The sequence below is a fragment of the Chiloscyllium punctatum genome, chromosome 20, assembly GCF_047496795.1.
Source record: "Chiloscyllium punctatum isolate Juve2018m chromosome 20, sChiPun1.3, whole genome shotgun sequence".
Taxonomy (NCBI): Eukaryota; Metazoa; Chordata; class Chondrichthyes; order Orectolobiformes; family Hemiscylliidae; genus Chiloscyllium; species Chiloscyllium punctatum.
Genome location: NC_092758.1, coordinates 191402 through 204998, shown reverse-complemented (window position 1 = coordinate 204998; position 13597 = coordinate 191402). Strand labels below are relative to the sequence as shown.

At 42.8% G+C, this 13597-nt stretch overlaps 1 protein-coding gene across 6 annotated transcripts in view; it reads left to right on the top strand.

The window, feature by feature from the left end:
* Window positions 1–13597, top strand: part of arap3 (ArfGAP with RhoGAP domain, ankyrin repeat and PH domain 3) — a 352080-nt gene that overhangs the window by 157235 nt on the left and 181248 nt on the right. For all 6 annotated transcript variants that reach the window (XM_072590235.1, XM_072590229.1, XM_072590232.1 and 3 more), the window contains 3 exons: window positions 5685–5921; window positions 6693–6762; window positions 10893–11013. In XM_072590235.1, the coding sequence (XP_072446336.1) occupies window positions 5685–5921; window positions 6693–6762; window positions 10893–11013 (428 nt within the window). The remainder of the gene's footprint in view (window positions 1–5684; window positions 5922–6692; window positions 6763–10892; window positions 11014–13597) is intronic.

The window sequence follows — 13597 nt, the reverse complement described above, 5'->3', positions numbered from 1 at the left end:
TTAACCAACCACAAGTAACCGAAATTAAACAAATTGTCTCACATACATTTTATTTAAAGATCTTGGACACTAACCTGCAAGTATTTAAATCTACTGGGCTTTTTTGTCATACCCCAAATCTACTCATATCTGTCCAGGTCTCAGATTGGATCTGTCTAAACCTATCCAAATCACAAATCCAAGACCCAAACTGTTCAAATGTTGACAATGATCCTCCAAGCTGTTATTCCACAGGGTAAACTCCTCTGCTAATTTAAACCAGATACAAAGTAAAGCTTACCTCGCACCATAATCTGTTAAATTTCGAGAAGCAAAGAATTATCCCAAATACCACTATTTAAAAAAAAGTTAACAATTTTAAGTCCAAAACAGAACATTAAACCAAAACTATTTATAATTCTTTCTCTTAAATCTATTTCTACCTCCCACTCTACAATACTGGTCCGATAAATTCCCTCTTAAATTTACGGCAAATCACTTTCAAACCCAGTTGTTGTCTTCAGGTGTCGAACTTTCCCGCTAGGTTGGCTTGAGTGTTCAGCTGCACAAATTTCTTATGGACATGTACCTTTCAGCGAGCTATCCTGCTGACTGTTATGTTGGTCTTTGCCAGCTCCTTGCTGTTCTCCCCCAACTGTTCAAAATGTCCGATCTTATACCCCAAAACAGTGGATTATTCCATTGGTTTGATTTTATCCAAAACAGTAAAATTCAAATTTGATTGGAGTTTGGTATCTGGGGCATAATTTAAACTGCTTGGCTAAATTTTAATTTGTTTTGTACCATGGCACTGCAGCTCCAGTCATTTGTGTCAACCAAATGTTACACTTTTAAACCTTCCAGCGCACTTTGTGCCAGCCATAAATTTCAGCTCCCTTAAAGGTAAAGTACACATCTACAACTTCATAACATTAGTGGTAGAAGACAGTACGAGTGCTTGGAGGCCAGTGTCCAATGGTGTACCACAAGGATCAGTACTGGGGCCCTTATTGCTTTCTATATATAACATGATAATCATGAAAATCTGGGGCAAGAACGTAGAAAGGCACAGCAGGTCAGGCAGAATCCGAGGTGTGGGAAAATCAGAAATGAAGTTTGTGGGCCAGGAGGCTGAAAGATAAATGGGAGGAGGGTTTTGGGGCTGGGGGGGAAGGTAACTGATAATGTGATAGGCAGATGAAGGTGGGGGAAACCTGATAGGTCAAAGAGGAGAGTGGAGAGGATAGATGGAACAGAAGATGGACAGGTCAAGAGGGTGGTGCCCAGTTAGAGGCTTGGAACTGGGATAAGATGGGGGAGGGGAAATGAGGAAACTGGTGAAATCCACATTGATCCAGGGTCCCAAGGTGGAGGAGGAGGTGTTCTTCCTCCAGGCGTTGGGTGGTTTGGGTTTGGTGATGGAGGCCCAGGGGGTCCTCGACATTCCAGAAGTTTCTTGTGTTGGCAGGGTAAGGTACCGGGAGTGGGTGTGTGCTGGTGGCGGGTCGTGGATCTGACAAGGGAGTTGCAGAGGGAATGGTCTCTCTGAAATGCAGGTAAGAGTGGGGAGGGAAATATATCCCTAGTTTTGAGGTCAGTTTGTAGGTAGTGGAAGTGGCTGAAGATGATGCAATGTATCCGGAGGTTGGTGGGATGAAAGGTGAGTATCAGGGGCATTATGTTCTTGTTGTAAGTGGAGTTGTGGGGTTCAAGGATGGAGGTGCTGGAAGTGGAGGAGATGTGCTGGAGGGCATCATCAACCATGTGGCAGGGGAAATTGCAGTCTTTGAAGAAGGAGGCTATCTGGGTTGTTCTCTGGTGGAATCAAACAGTTTGATTTCCCCTCCCACTCCACCAAGGATATGCAGGTCCTGGGCCTTCTCTATCATCAAGCCCTAACCACCCGATGCCTAGAGGAAGAATGCCTCATCTTCCATCTTGGGACCCTGGAACCACAGGGAATCAATGTGGAATTCATCAGTTTTGTCATTTCCCCTCCCCCCACCTTAGTCCAGTCTCATGCCTCCAACTCGCACCCGCCCTCTTGACCTGTCCATCTTCCTTCCCACCTATCCGCTCCACACTCTTCTCAGACCTATCACCTTCTCCCTCACCTTCATCTACCTGTTGCATTCCCAGCTATCTTCCCCCCAACCCCATCCCCCTCCCTTTTATCTCTCAGCCCCCTTGACCCACAAGCCTCATTCCTGATGAAGGGCTTCTGCCTGAAACATCGATCCTTCTGCTCCTCAGATGCTGCCTGACCAGTGGTGCTTTTCCAGCACCACACTCTCAATCTGAGCTTAGCATCTGCCGTCCTCATTTTCTTGTATAAAAATCTGGGGATAATATTAAGCAAATTTGCAGTCGACACAAGATTGGTAGAGTGGCTAATAGTGAATGAGATAGTTAACACTACAGGAAGATGCAGATGGATTGGTCAGATGGTCAGACCAGTGACAGATGGTATTTAACCCTGATAAGTATGAGGTGATGCACTTTGGTGGAAGAATCAAGATGACGGAGTACTTAGTGAATGGCAGAACATTGGATAGCTCAAAGGAACAGAGGGATCTTGGGTAGTTGTTCGTAGATCCCTGGAGTCAGCAGAGCATGTGAATAGGATAGCTAAGAAGGCATATGGATTACTTTCATCAGTTGTGGCATAGAGTATAAGAACAAAGAGGTAATGTTGGAGTTGTACAGAGCATTGGTTAGGCCACAGCTGGAGTACTGTATGCAGTTCTGGTCACCTCACTACAGGAAGGATATGACAGCACTGGAGAGGGTACAGAGAAGGTTCACTAGGAATGTTGCCTGAGATTGAGAAATTGAGCTATAAGGAGAGACTAAGTAGGCTTGAATTGTTTCCTGTAGAGCAGAGGAGATAGAAGCAGGGACATGGTTGAAGTATTTAACATTATGAGGGGTATGGACAGGATGAATAGAAAGTAGTTGCTTCCCTTGGTTGAGAGGTCAATCATGAGCGAGCATAGATTTAGGGTGAGGGGTAGGATATTCAGAAGGGATTTGGGAAAATGTCTTTTTCACTCAGAGGGTGTGGGAATCTAGAATGCACTGCCTGGGAAGGGAATGAACGCCTGAAACCTTACAAACTTTAAAAAATATTTGGATGAGTACTTCAAATATAACATACAAAGATATGGGAAAGTTCAGGAAATTGGGATTAGCACAGGTAGTATTTATTTTGGTGCAGACTCCCTGCGCCAAAGAACCTTTTCAGTGCTGTATGAATTTTTAAGCCATCCATGTACAGAGATGCTTTGATATGCAGGCCTCTGCAGTCTGGAATAGTCACCCCTCTCGGGCTTGCATTCTTCCCAATGGCAAAGGACTCTGCAACACAGAAACAGGGCAGGAGAGAGTTGGCAGCCCTATCTGACCCCGGATCTGATTGGAAAACTTTCTGATTCTCACACATTGATGGAGACTGCACTAATGATGTTGGTGTAGAGCAGCCAGATCCAATTGCATATTCCCTCTCCAAAGCCCATTTTGGGTAGCATGTTCCACATGTAGGTGTGTGATATGCCATCAAAGACCTTCTCCTGGTCCAGGCTGATGAAGCAGGCAGCCACCCACTTACCTTACACATAGGCGATTGTATCCCTGTGGAGCACAAAGTCTCAGTGACCTTTCTGTCAGGTACAGCACAGGTTTGATTGGGGTAGATCACCGATCCTAGAGCAGACCTGACCTGGTTGGTGTTGACCTTAGACAGAATACTGTAGTCTGCATTCAGCAGTAATATTGGCTGCCAATTTCTAATATCCTTCCTCTCCGCCTTCTGCTGGTAGATGAGGATGATGTTACTTTCCTCATGAATTTTCACATGCTCCCTGCCAGAAGCATATTGGCATACTCCTCCAGCAAGTTCTGGCCGATCAAGTCCCATAGAGCAGAATAGAACTCGGCTAGTAAGCCTTCACTTCCGGGAGTTTATTCTTTTCTAAGGATTCAAGGGCCTTGATTAGCTCATCCAGAGATAACAGCTGGCCCCGTCTCTCCCATGAGAGAGGACAGGAAAAACTGGGAGGCCATGTTGTCTGTTGGCTCCATTTCATACAGTCTGGCATAAAAGGATTTGCTGATTCTCAGGATGTCAGACTGAGATGATGTTACTGAGCCATCATCTTCCTTCAGGCCACTGAACTCAGAGATCTTCCTGTGAACCTTCAAGAACAAATAACACAAACACGTCTCATCCTGCTCCATGATGCAAATCCTGGGCCAGAACATTATTGTGGAGGCCTCCAGGCCAAAAGAGTGAGGCTTGCTGGCTCCTTACCTCCTGGAGATCCTCTGTGACATTGACGCTCATTGCCTTCAGTAGGAATAGATTTATGCATGCTTTTCTGAAGTTTGGGCAGCTTTCCCCATCTCTCTCTTGTTCTCCAAATGCCTTTAAGGATAAAGAACCACCAGTCCAATGGAGACTCAAAGAGGAGTGTAACGGTTCTCCAACCTGTATAATCCCTTTTGCACTCCTCAGTGTTTTCAGGGGTCAACAGTTTTGTATTCAACTTCCATGTTCCCTTGCCAGCCCACTGGTCGTCCTGTAGGTGACAGTCAGCCAGTAGGAGGCAGTGGTCAGAGAAGAACACCAATTTGACATTGATGGATCTGACTGAGAACGTTCGGGACACAAACAGGTAATCTATCCTTGAGCGGATAGACCCGTCTGCCCGTGACCAGGTGTATCTACGCTGCACTCCGTCTGCAGGGGTGCTGAAGATGTCATGCAGCTCGGTAACTTTAACCGTTTCCATCAGGAATCTGGACGTTGCATCCAGTTTACTGCACTCCCCACCAGATCGTCCATCTGCATCAGTTATACAGTTGAAGTCTCCAGCCAGAATGACCAGCCTGGACATAGCCAGCAATAGTGAAAGCTGCTGCAGGACAACCAACTGCTCCCTCTTTCCTGCTGGGGCCTACACATTCATTAGTCTCAGGAGCAGGCAGGTGGGATTAGCTTAGTTTGGAATGATGTTCAGCATGGACTGATTGGGCCAAAGGATCTGTTTCTGTGCTATATGACTATATGACCCGATGGCAGTGGGTGCTGAATCTTCAAATATTTTTAAAGCAAAGTTTGGTAGATTCTTGATTAACAAGGGGAATGAAAGATTATTGAGATATGCAGGAATGTAGAGTTGAGATTAAAATCAATCTTTTTGAATGGTGGAGCAGGCTCAAAAGGCTGCAGTAGGATGGGCGGGACTGAGTGTGGGTGGGAAGACAGACATTGGGCATTTTATGAGTCACCTCCATATGTTGACCCACCCGCAGCAGTTATAAATTCAGCCATGATCTTTACTCAATTTCCTGGAACCTCCAATACAATAGTAGAGGATTGGTAACTGCTAATTGAAGATCATTTCTCCAGACCGCTTGTGTTGCCTCTCGGTAGCCAGTACTCAGTACCCGATGCCTGATGTCCAATAGCTGGCATCCAGTGCATAGTGCTTGGTGACCAATGCCCAGTGCCATATTCCTAGACTTACCTGTGCTGGTAGCTCACAGGCTTTGTTCACCACACGTTGCTGACTTACAAATGTGCATTGTAAATCTGTCATTACATCCCTCATTGTCTTCTTTAGGCCAACCATATCAGTTTAGTTTGACTAAAAACAATTGTTCTTCAGATTTTTCATCCTCTATCTGTTGATATTCTTCCACAGGCTTTATGAAATGGACTCTGCCCAGAAATCATTTCAGATGAAAGGTGACAACACAATGGCTTACTCTACAATAGGGGAGATTCCAACAAACAGCCCCAGCACCACTGAACCTTCATTGTATTTCACTGAAGAGTCTGAAGATGATCAAACAATATCACCCTACGCAAGCTTCCATGCTGCACCTGAGCAAGGAAAAAGCATGAAATGTGATTGGTTAGAGAAACTCTCACCACAAGGGTAAGAATAATGAACCAATGCCTTTAGATTTTGCTTTTCAACATCCAGTATGTCCCTCGCATTGCCGAGTTTATTTGAAACTTGGAGAGGCAAACAGAAAGCCATGATTATTCATTGTAATGTTGTAATGCAGATGAGAATATTACCGGTTTTCATCTTTGGCTTTTTTGAAACCAAAAGTAAGGGATTGAGTTGTTACAATGGGACAACACTTTATTAAAACAGAAAATCTGCCTCCTACTTATTGTTTAAGGATTATTGTTGGATGTTTACTGTGGAGCTTGGATGAACACAGGTTTTGCTTTGTGACAGTGTCCCCTAATTAAATAGGGTGTCTTCACACATACACAATTATGAAGGAACATTTCAATGAGACTTAAAATGAGACATGGATTTGACATTTGAACCAAACTAACCCAGCCCGAATCAACATAATAAGTGAAGCAACATAAATTGCGCAAGAGACAACTTTTATACAACATTGAAAATGTTGGAACTTTCCAGACGATCCAACAGCAACTTTGGAAAAAGAAAGCACTAACATTTCAGAGCAGTGGCCTTTCATCAGAATCTGAAACATTACCTCTCTTCCTCTCTCCAGAGTATTTCCAGCATTTTTTGTTTTTATTTTAGACTCTACTTCATTTATCTTTGGGTTAAATTTTTCCTGTTGTTGGCCTTAAATCAATCTCACCTCCGACTGAGAGTACTATATCACCTGTGTATGCAGTATTCTTAATGAAAACTTGTGTTTTCTTTTTTTTGGGTTAGAAGTTGCGTATTCCAAAGACGTTACGTGAAATTTGATGGGAAGTGCCTGATGTATTTCGGCAATGAAAAGGTAAGAGAGCCACAGACACAAGAGTTTGTAACAGTTACATTGCTTGTTGTAGGGAGTTTTGCTCAAAGGGAATTGTTCAGAGAATCAGGAAATAAGAGTTATAACCATGGCACAAATACACTTTCCCTTTGAGTGCATCACCCAGCTGGAACTTTGTGATTAGTGATTACCTTCATCTTTCAGTTGAGGACCAAAGGTGTCCAAATCGAAACAGACATGTTATGAACCATGAACTGCAGATAAAACCAGGCACCGCTTGGAATGAAATTCATGTTATTTTGAGTCATTCAGTAATAAAGCTGAATTTAACTCCTGAAGAAAATGTCAAAATAGACCTATGTGCAGGAAATGCTGTTCTATTGTCCATCATTTTAATGAAACACCATCACGCCATCTTCAGTGAGTGTGTTCTAACAATCTCAGTAAGAAAGGAACAATGAAATTAACATCCAAAAATAATTCATTGAAAATCAACAGAAAACATTTTAATCTGGGAAATGAGAGATTGATCAAAATTTGTTCAGAGCTCAGGTGATGTCTTGGAGTTACTGAAGGTTCCTAAAGTGCAGTGATAAGAAGAAAGAAAAAGGATTAGTTTGGAAATTCCAAATAGAAAGACTTAAGCCACTGAAGTCCCCACTACCAAATATTCAGTTTGGGTTTTGCTGGAACATTGAGCTATAGATTACATTACAATCTTAATTCAAACATGGTGAAATGTATTGTATTCCAAAGGTGAGGAGGGAGAGATTAGTCTTGATATCAAGTTAAGATTTGAGCTCATGTGGCAGCAAGGAGCCAAGCAAAACTGAACTGCAGTGCAAGTACCCATTTTCTTTGAGAATTTTATTTTACTTACTCATAGGGCATGGACATCATCACTTAAGCCAGTATTTATTGCCCATCCCTAGTTACCTTTGAGAAGATGTTGGTGAGCTACCTTCTTAAACTACGATGTGGAAGTGCTGGTGTTGGACTGGGGTGTACAATGTTAAAAGTCACACAACACCGGGTTATAGTCCAACAGGTTTATTTGGAAGCACTAGCTTTCAGAGCGCTGCTCCTTCATCAGCTACCTAATGAAAGAGCAGCACTCCAAAAGCTAGTGCTTCCAAATAAACCTGTTGGACTATAACTTGGTGTTACATGATTTTTAACTTATTGAAATACTACAGGGCTCGTGCTGTACGTTGACCCACAATACCATTAGAAAGGAATTTCCAAGATTTTGACGCAGCAACACTGAAGGAATGATGATATATTTCCAAGTCAGGATGGTGAGTGGCTTGGAGGGGAACTTGTAGGTGGTCATGTTCCCATGGCACTGCTGCACTTGTTCTATATAGTGGTAGGTGTTGCAGGTTTGAAAGGTTTTGTTGAAGTAGTCTTTGTGATTTGCTGCAATCCATCTTATGGATGATGTACAGTGCTACTGAACACTGGCAGTCAGCGGGTGAATGCATAAAGTGATAAATGACGTAGCAATTAAAGGAGCTGTTTTGTCTGGGATAATGTTGGCGTGGTGATAGCTGAGTGGTGGTGTAGCTGAGCTGGAAATCCTAAATTTCAAACCCAGCTCCATTGTGCTGGAAATGTAAACTATTCAAAGGGAAAAGTTGCTGTAAGTGCTCTTGGAGTGAGAGGTGTAAGTGACTTACCCTGTGAAGGAGGGACTCCATAATAAACCACTGATTGGGCTTTAAAAGGGAAACTAAGTAGGTGATAGAACAGTTACAGTACACAGGCAAACCTAGTCAGGGTACAGCATTGTACAGTGTGTGTGTGTCTCTTGTGTGTTGCACCAACCTGACACAGCCACTGCTGGACAATCATGGAATCACAGTACAGTTTCAGCCCATTAAATCTGTACACTACTGCCTACACTTCATCCCACATTCCTGTACTTGCCTTACAGACTTGAATGTTATGATATTTCAAGAGCTCATTCAAGTATTTTTTGTTATGAGGTTTCCCACCTCAACTACCCTCACAGGCAATACAATCCACAGCCTCACTACCCTCTGCAAGAAAAATATTTTCCTTAAATCCCCTCTAAACTCCTGCCTTTCACCTTAAAGTTATACCATCTTATCCTTGACCCTTGACTTACTGAAACAGCTACTTCTACTTACTCTGTCCATGTTCCTCATAATCTTACACACCTCTGTCAGGTCCCCCCTCAACCTTCGCTGATCTAAAGAAAACAACCAGAGCTTATTCAGCTTCTCTTCATTGCTGCACTGCTTCAATGCAGGCAACATCCAGGTGAATCACCTCTGCACCCCCTCCAGTGCAATAGCATTCTTCCTATAATGTGGAGATGAGAAACTTAGTACTCCAATTGTGGCCAAACCAAAGTTTTGTATAGCTCCACCATGACCTCCATGTTATTATCATTGGACAACTTTTGATAGTGACACCTTTGAACACTGAGGGAGCTGAATGTTAAAATTGTTGAACAATGAGGGGCAATGGTGGCACAACTATCCAAAGCCATGTTTACACAATGTGCCACCCGCTTCCAAATGGTGCAGTAGGTTCTCAGCACAGACCTTCATCCAAGGAGCCTTGTGTATGCCCATGAACTGCTGATGGATGGTGTGAAAATGTGTGGAGCAACTACTCAGAAACATTCACAAATACATGCAAGAAAGTTAACACCATGAACATTTCTGAACAAAATTTTATTTACAGAAAAGCCTTCTTCATCACACTAACAAGGTGCGCTGAACAGTTTTTTTCTTTCTTTCTTCCAGCCAAGTCTCAGTGTTATCCCAGGTTCTGCAGCTATTGGGCGGTGGGAGGGGTGAGGGGGTAGGGTTGGGGGGATGGGCAGCAAACCTCCATTGGCCTTGAAGGTTTGATGGGCAATTCCAAGGCCATTAGTGTCTGAGTGGGTTAAACATTCCAAGGATCTTTTTTCCAGAGGTAAGTCAACCTTCATCAGCTTGAACTTCCAAGGGTCGGAGTGGGGCCTGCAGGGTGCAGGTGGAGGGCTCAGCCACTCCTAATTTGCCCTGAGGAGGGGTAACTTGGGAGAGTCTGATGTGTAGTTCCTCCTTTGATTGGGTGTCTCCTGGCATTGCCATGTCTCCTTATGATGGGGGAACACCTGGACTGTGGGTCAAGGTTCTCTGTTCCCTTCTTGCCGTGCATTAAGCCCTGAGGACCAGTGACTACAGCAATCCAGTGCAGGTATGTGTGACACTCCAGCAGACCCAAGGAGCTGGGTCTGACACTCTATGCCACTGCCAACCAGTCTAGGGGACAGACAGATGATCACAAGATTCACTGCACTGCTGCAGGTAGTTGGTAATGATGACTGTCCACCATTCCTGTTTCTCCCCATGGATATGGACAAAGTCCCAGTTTGCTGGCAGGCCAGGGCCCTTTCTTGCCTGGGGATAAACAGATGCCTAGTCTCCAGTAGTCTCCTGAGTTCCATTGACATGGGATGTTTCTCCCTCATGAGTAAGTGGTGCATGAGTTTGGTGGGAGATGGGTGCAGTAGTGTGCAGTAGTGTAAATAGCTGGTGTGTGGAGTGGAAGAGAGAAGAGTACGGCACTTAGCCTGGCATAGCATAGCTGACCATTCCTCTACATCCTCGACGTGTAGTGACATAAGACCGGGCTTTCATGGTCTGGTGGCATGGCCTGCTCTGATGGTCCTCCAGGAATAGGACTCCCCACCTCTGCACTACCCCCTCTAACAAGACCTCTAGTTTGCTGTTAGAGAACAATGGCACCATCTTCCCTTTTCTGGTATATTTAGATTCTGTCGATCACTGGCAGGGCAAATTCGTGATGTCATTTCTCATCTGATTGCACAATGGAGCACAGTGCCAATGAATTCTGGGATATCTGGTGAGTGGTCCTAGGAATGGGACACAATAGGATGGAGCCAGAATTGGATGTGAGTGAGCTGTAGGGATGGAATAGAAGTGAATGAGATGGGTTTGATAACAAAAGGGCAAGGATAAACACCCAACCTTGAGGCAAGAAACTTTCCAAAAAACTCAATACAATTCTGACTTAAGCAAAAAAAATGTTAAGTTTCAGTCTGTTTTACTGATTGTTGACATATTTAGTTGTGTTTTATTTTTAAATACTGGTACTGATTTTCTTTACAGGATCCATATCCTAAAGGAGTAATCCCTTTGGCAGTTATACAAATGGCAAGAGCAGCAAAGGAAAATAAATTTGAAGTAGTCACAAGCCACCGAATATTTGTTTTCAGGGCAGAAAATGAAGGTGAGTGCATTAATCTGAACCCAGGGACTGATTTTTTTAATCTATTCAACCAGTATCCTTTTACTCAGTTTACATTTTCACTTTGTGTATGTATGTTGTGTTTTATTATCTTTTCCTACATTTAGTTTCCCTCATTTCCACATAAACTCACCCTATCTTTAACTCAAGATTTATGGGTTAATTTAGCTCCTCTTAAAATACAAATAAATTTTGGAAAAGGTGTCCACCAAAAAGGAATCTTTTTAAATTAATCGTGTTATGACCAGCTGAGAGAACAGTTGGACTAAGAAAATGGGCCAGTTCATCCTTCCTCACCAAAGATTACTCATTTGGTGAATTCTCATCCTGATCTGATGGATGACACCCAGCTGAGCTCACCTACAATCAAAATTGAGTATTTGTGTGCCGGGTGTCTCAGAAATCTAACTCTTAATTTGTCCACCTATATTCCCATGCTCTGTATTTGTAATTTCCTCCACCCTCCTCTCAGCAGTTCCCTCATTTTGTATGTTCTGCATCCCTGAATTTAATTGCAGCATTGATGGTGGCTATACCCTCAGCTACCCAAGGCATAAACTCCCTTCACAATCAACAGCAGTATGTACTATCTACAAGATGTACTGCAGAAATTTATCAACAAAACTGAGATAGTGCTTTTTGAAGTATCTTTGATAATTCAGCCTCTTAAATATGACACCTTGTGTCATCATAAGATCTTAAAGTCAGGGAACACTTAGGAGGCAGCGATCATAATATGGTAGAGTTCAGTCTGCAGTTCGAAAGAGAGAAGGCAAAATCGGATGTCATTGAATGAGTGAATGAGATGAGTTTGATAACAAAAGGGCAAGGATAAACACCCAACCTTGAGGCAAGAAACTTTCCAAAAAACTCAATACAATTCTGACTTAAGCAAAAAAAAAGTTAAGTTTCAGTCTGTTTTACTGATTGTTGACATATTTAGTTGTGTTTTATTTTTACAGTTAAGTAAAAGTAATTACAGGGAAATGAGAGAAGAACTGATGAAAATCGACTAGAAACAGAGTCTAGTGGGGAAGACAATGGAAGGAGTTCTGGGTGTAATTGAGGGCACAGTACAGAGGTACATCCTAAAGAAAAGAAAGATTATCCGGGAGGGGGATTAAACAACCATGGCTGACAAAGGAACTCAGGAAATGTATCACAGAAAAAGAGAGAGCCTATAAAGTGGCCAAGAGCACTGGGAAATCTGAAGGTTAGGAAAACTACAAAAACAAACAGAGGATAACAAAGACAGAAATAAGGAAGCAGAGGATCAAATATGAAGGTAAGCTAGCCAATAATATTAGAAATGATAGTAAAAGTTACTTTCGATGCATAAGAAACAAATGAGAGGCAAAAGTAGAGATTGGGCCACTCCAAATTGATGCAGGAAGGCTAGTGATGGGAGATAAGGAAATATCTGAAGAACTTAATAAATACTTTGTGTCAGTCTTCACAATGGAAGACGTGAGTAATATCCCAACTATTAAGGAGAGTCAAGGGGCAGAATTGAGTATGGTGGCCATTACAAAGGAGGAAGTACTTGATAAGCTAAAAGGTCTAAAAATTGATAAATCTCCTGGTTTGGATGGGCTACATCCTAGGGTTCTGATGGAGTTAACTGAAGAAATAGTGGAGGCATTGGTTGTGATCTTTCAAAAATCACTGGAGTCAAGGAAAGTCCCAGATGATTGGAAGATCGCTGTTGTAACCCCCTTGTTCAAGAAAGGGTCAAGACAAAAGATGGAAAGTTATAGGCCAATTAGCCTAACCTTTGTTGTAGGTAAAATTCTAGAATCCATTGTTAAGGATGAAATTTCTAAATTCTTGGAAGTGCAGGGGTGAATTAGAACAAACCAGCATGGATTTAGTAAGGGGAGATTGTGTCTGACAAACCTCGTGGAATTCTTTGAAGAGGTAATGAGTAGGTTAGACTAAGGAGCCAAAGTGGATGTTTTCTACCTAGACTTCCAAATGGCCTTTGATAAGGTGCCGCACGGGAGGCTGCTGAGTAAGGTGAGGGTCCATCGTGTTTGAGGTGAGCTACTGGCATTAATTGAGAATTGGCTGTCTGACAGAAGGCAGAGAGTTGGGATAAAAGGTTCTTTTTTGGAATGGCAGCCGGTGACAATTGGTGTCCCTCAGGGTTCAGTGTTGGGGCCGCAGCTGTTCACTTTATATATTAATGATCTAGATGAAAAGACTGGGGGCATTCTGGTGAAGTTTACCAATGATATGAAGTTAGGTGGACAGGCAAGTAGTACTGGAGTTGGGGAGGCTACAGAAAGATTTAGACAGTTTAGGAGAATGGTCCAAGAAATAGCTGATGAAACTCAAAGTGAGCAAATTCGGAGTCTTGCACTTTGGAAAAAAGAACACAAGCATGGACTATTTTATAAACAGTGAGAAAATTCATAAAGCCAAAGTACAAAGAGATATGGGAGTGCTACTACAGGATTCTCCAAAGGTTGACTTGCAAGTTGAGTCTGTGGTTAAGAAAGCACATGTAATGTCACTTATTTCAAGAGGGTTGGAATGTAAAAGCAATGATGTGCTACTGAGGCTT